Here is a 5,039-nt window from a genome sequence, read left to right on the forward strand (position 1 = left end):
AAAAAAAAAAAAAATCCTTATTGCTGAAAGTGTTGATGCTTGACGAAACTTCTTTGCTGGCGGTGGGTGCAGGCGCAAACTGGTCGTCTGCTGCAGTGAGCCTCTGCTGGGTGCAGGCGTGAAAAAGGACAAGGTCTACAGAAAGATTGAGACACACAGAGTCAACAGCCCTGTGGCCTCTGGAGTGACCCCTGTGTGTGTGCTCTGCTTATTCATGGCCACGTGCATTGGGAGCTTCAGCTTCTGGGTCCTTTCTCCTCTGTTTTCACTGCTCACCTTTCCTGGGTAGTTGGTGGACTGGCTCACCATGTGTCTGTTGGCAGATGAGATCTGTGGCTGGCAGCTTGTAGGGGGACAAGAGGCCAGGCCCTTGCTTTTGTGGAGGCTACGTTCTAGCGAGAGGAAAGGTCCTACCAAGAGAACTGCCCCCCTCCACCACAGGCGTTCTCCCCAACCTTGGTGGCTCTGATGGGCACTCAATGGCTCCATGACCTGTGTCTTGCTGAGCATCCCATCAGCCACCCAGAATGAAGGGCCTGTGTGTTTTCTGTGTCCTGCAGCTGGGCTCAGTGGCCTGCTCGCCCGTGGACTGCCCCATCACCTGCACCTACCCTTTCCACCCTGACGGGGAGTGCTGCCCGGTGTGCCAAGGTGAGTGGGACCAGCCACCCCACGCCTGAGACTCCCGGGTGGCCTGGTTCTCACAGGCCCTGTCTGCTCTGCCTCCGCAGACTGCAACTACGAGGGAAGGAAAGTGGCGAACGGCCAGGTGTTCACCTTGGATGACGAGCCCTGCACCCAGTGCATCTGCCAGGTGAGCTGGCCTGGGGATGGCCACTTTTGCCTTTTGTCCTTTTGCAAAATGTGGAACCCCTTAAAAAAAAGAAAGCCAGTTGCCGTTGAGTCGACTGACTCATGGTGACCCCACATATGTCAGAGTAGAACTGTGCTCCATAGAGTTTTCAGTGGCTGATTTTTCAGAAGTAGATTGCCAGGCCTTTCTTCCAAGGCACCTCTGGGTTAGCCAACGTGAACCTGTCCTTCTCCAGCTGTTCTTCACCTTAAATTACCTGCTAGAATGTCTTTGGTTTTGACAGTATTCTCCCTCTTCCTGGAAGTCCAGAGGGTGGAGAAGTGGTTTCCTTAAGGTAGTCCTGTTGCATTTGGCTTCACCTGAGGGTCAGTCAGGGGCTGAGGCATGTCACCTCTGTCCCGGGATCTGTCTGGGAGTCCCACTGCTGGTCTGAGTGGGCATGCTGCTCTGGGCTTCTTCATGTATGTGCTTCTCTGTGTCCTTCTGCTTTCCCAGCTGGGAGAGGTAAGCTGTGAGAAGGTCCCCTGTCATCGAGACTGCGCAGACCCCCTTATGCCTCCTGGGGACTGCTGTTCCTCCTGTCCAGGTAAGTGGGCCCCGGGGTCCTTGGGTTTCCCCACTGTCTTCTTTTCTCTTCTTCTCAGAAGTATAGAACTTGTCAAGGGCTGGGTGTGAGAAAACCAGGCTCAGAGAGGGAACGGGGCCTGCTCAAGGTCACACAGCAAGCATCATTCCACTCCCATTCGATCCTCAGAGCACCCCTGCGTGGTCATTATTTTTATGCCCATTTTGCAGATGAGGAAATGGAGGCCCAGAGGAGTTACGTGACTTGCCCAAGGTCACCAGTAGGGCCTCCCTTTGTTCACGGGTCCTTTTTGGTCTTCTCTCCCTGGAGGCAGGAGCTGTTCTGTGCTCACCAGGTGTGCTGAGGCCCCTCAGATGACAGAGCTGGGCATCTGTCCCCAGTGCAGCTCGTCCAGGGCCACCTCGGCCCCAGGGAGAACCATTGTGCACCTCACTTCCCCCACCTCTCTCCACACTGTAGAGTCCCCGTTCCCTCTGGAGAAAAGACCGAGGCTTCCCTCTCATGGAGACACGGGGTTCAGCAAAGCTGTCCGGAGCCCCCGTGAGGACATGGAGGCCCCCCTGAGTACTGTTAACTGCAGCACCTGCCCGGGGCCCCCAACAGCGTCATCTCAGAGGCCAGCGCTCCCTCTCTTCCAGCTCCTCTTAAGGACGAACTTATCGAGCATGCGGACTTCACCCAGAAGCCGCTCAGGAGCCCAGGCCTCTTCCTCACCCCCTTCAGGGCGAGGGGGAACGTTCCCTGGAGAGCCCGGGGACTTCCATCCCCCTCGGTCCTCCTCAGGGCCTTCCATCCCTCCAGGAACCTCCACTCTACCTCTAGCCTCTCCAGGGGTTCCTTGGCCACCTCCGATTATTCCTGAGCTCTCCTCAGCCTCCAAGGCCCGGACAACATCCAGGCAGCCCTCCCCGCCTGCCGCCACCCTGGCTGAAGCATCATCACTTTCCACGACTGCCCCCAGCCCCTCAGACGCCCCCGTGACTTTCTCCAGGCCTCACAGACTCTCTCCCACCTCCAGACTCTCTGCGGCCCTCACAGCCACTGCCAGCCCCGCCCCCCCGAAACCCATGACCTCAAGGGAGAAGGAGTCCACTGTATAAGCAGGTCTCAACTTCCAGAAGACGGACAGACAAAACTCTGCCAGTGGCCTGGCGGGCATGCAGGCAGCTCTGGGGTGAACCTGGCTGATGACGCCAGAGCTCATTCCTGCAGGGCTCCCATGGGAATGGAACAACCCACTTAGGCCAGACATAACCTGTTCCCAAGAAGCATCTTGAACGTGGTATGAGAATTGAGTGGACAGTATTCACCATGGTCAGTACCCTCCCTGCACCACCATTGGCGTGATTTTTGGAGAAAAGCTGGGGCTGCCGGGCTCTCTTCTTCTTCTGGGGAAGAGTCAGATAGGGCTAAGGGTTCCCTTGCAACTGTGCCACCTGCCGTCCTGCGTCGTTACCTGAGGTCTCCCGATTAAAGGTTGTCTCCGTTTCTCCCAGGCTGCCCTGCTCATTCACTTCTTACCTCTGGGAAGGTGGGAAAACTTTACCCCAAGCCCACATGTAGCAAACAAGTTCCCCACGTAAGCGCCCCAGCTTGGGAGAAAACCCTGCTTAGAACCCAGGAGGAGCTCTGAATCCCACAGCAAACGGGGGCTGGGTTGGGAGGGATCTTGTGTAACCTGCTGGCCTTGCAGTGTTGGGCAGTGTCTTAATCAGGGTTCTCCAGAGAAACAGAACAAGGTATGTATCTGGTTCTGTATATATTATATATTTATGTGGAGCCTGGTGGCACAGTGGTTAAGCAGTTGGCAACTAACCAAAAGGTCAGCAGTTCGAATTCACCAGCTGCTCCTTGGAAACCCTATGGGGCATTCTACTCTGTCTTATAGGGTTGTTATGAGCAGGAATCGACTCAACAGCAATGGGTTTGGTTTGATTTGGTTTTTGATATATATATATATAGAGAGAGAGAGGGTATGCAAGCACGTGAGTGTGCGCTTTGCTTCAGGGGATTTGTTCATGTAATTGTGGGGCTGGCAAGTTCAAAATCCATAAATCAAGTAGGAGTCTCGAGTCTCCTACAGGCTTGCATACCAGGATCTGTAGATCAGGCGATGGGAAGAGTACAGAGTTGAGAAAGAGTGAGTTCTGCCAAAATAGCTATTTATACTCTAAAGACAGAACACACCCTAAGGAACTCCCCTTTAAGCTGATTGCTACATTATATTACATTATGTAACATTATGGAAGGTGATTATCTTACATTACATTATATTATGGAACAGCAGCTAGACTAGTTTTTGGCCAAACCACTGGGAACCATAGCCTAGCCAAGTTGACACACAAAATTAACCATCACAGGAGGTTTCTCAGGTGAGAAGGGAAGAGATGCAGGAGAGATGGCTCTGTAGGTTGGCTTCCTTAAGATGGAGAGAGCAGGCAGGAAGTTTCTTAGGGCGTGCTCTCAGGATTAACACCTGTGGGAGGGAGAGATGGACGCAGAGAGGGAGAAGTTGGGCTGCAATGCAACCCCAAGGCTCAACCAACCTCCAGGAGCTCTTTGGCTAGGATGGCTGCTCAGAATTGTCCTGAGTTGGGACAAAGGGACAGGGCTTTGTGCCCTGTGTTGACCAGTCATCCTATCTGCACTGCCCCAGAAAGGGGCATTATCTTGGTGAGGCAGCTCTTCAGTCAAGGCTATTGCTCATGGGGGCCGACAGCTGGGAGCTGCCTGGTCCACCTTCTCAACAGCTGGGGAATAAGTCCCTCAGTCCTGTAAGGGGGGGTCTGGGCAGAGCAGTGGACAGTGCTATCTTAATGGGGAGAAGGGGAAGTGAAGTGGGGCTGGAAGATGGAGAGCTACATTGCCACCAGGTCACTAACTTGCTACCACTGAAAGCCATGAGGGCTGCAGAGTGAACTCCAGCCCCCAGTACATGAGCCCCAACCCCGCTGGCTGAGGCCTCCTTCATCTTAGCCCTTCTCTGACCTGCTGTTCCTCATATATCTATGGTGTTTACTGGATGCAAAAGCCATCTGGGCTGTCCAGCCAGAACTAGTGTAGTGGTGGGGTCCTAATCTGAGGATAGTGGCAGCAATGAGGAACTCAGAGCTAGGAGCATGGAAACCACAGACTTTTTTTTTAATATTTTATTTATTTTTGGTGGCAATATACACAACTGTCTTAGTTATCAAGTGCTGCTATAATAAAATGCCACAAGTAAGTGGCTTTAACAAACAGAAGTTTATTTTCTCACTGTTTAAGAAACTGTAAGTCCAAATTCAGTGCGCTGGCTCTAGGGGAAGGCTTTCTCTCTCTGTTGGCTCTGGGGGAAGGTCCTTGTCTCCTTTCAGCCTCTGTTTCTTGGTTCCTTGGAGATCTCATGTGGCACGGCATCTATCTTCGCCCGACTGCGCTTGCTTGCCTCATCTGCTCTTTTATATCTCAAAAGATATTCACTTAAGACACATCCTACACTAATACTGTCTCATTAACATAACAAAGAAAACCCATTTCCAAATAGGATTATCACCACTACCAGGGTTGGATTTACAACGCATATTTTTGGAGAACACAGTTCAATCCATAACAACAACCAGACATCCATTCACAATTTCTACATTAACAGTTTATTTACAT

At 52.5% G+C, this 5,039-nt stretch overlaps 1 protein-coding gene across 1 annotated transcript in view; it reads left to right on the forward strand.

Annotated features, from left to right (window-relative positions):
• The window catches only part of VWCE (von Willebrand factor C and EGF domains), a 37,522-nt gene extending 35,022 nt beyond the window's left edge, over nucleotides 1-2,500 (forward strand). The window contains exons 15-18 of the mRNA XM_004383948.1: nucleotides 561-651; nucleotides 732-814; nucleotides 1,310-1,400; nucleotides 1,860-2,500. Of these exons, the coding sequence (XP_004384005.1) occupies nucleotides 561-651; nucleotides 732-814; nucleotides 1,310-1,400; nucleotides 1,860-2,500 (906 nt within the window). The remainder of the gene's footprint in view (nucleotides 1-560; nucleotides 652-731; nucleotides 815-1,309; nucleotides 1,401-1,859) is intronic.
• The last annotated feature ends 2,539 nt before the right edge of the window (nucleotides 2,501-5,039 follow it).

The sequence above is a fragment of the Trichechus manatus genome, unplaced genomic scaffold, assembly GCF_000243295.1.
Source record: "Trichechus manatus latirostris isolate Lorelei unplaced genomic scaffold, TriManLat1.0 scaffold00113, whole genome shotgun sequence".
In the NCBI taxonomy this organism is placed as follows: Eukaryota; Metazoa; Chordata; class Mammalia; order Sirenia; family Trichechidae; genus Trichechus; species Trichechus manatus.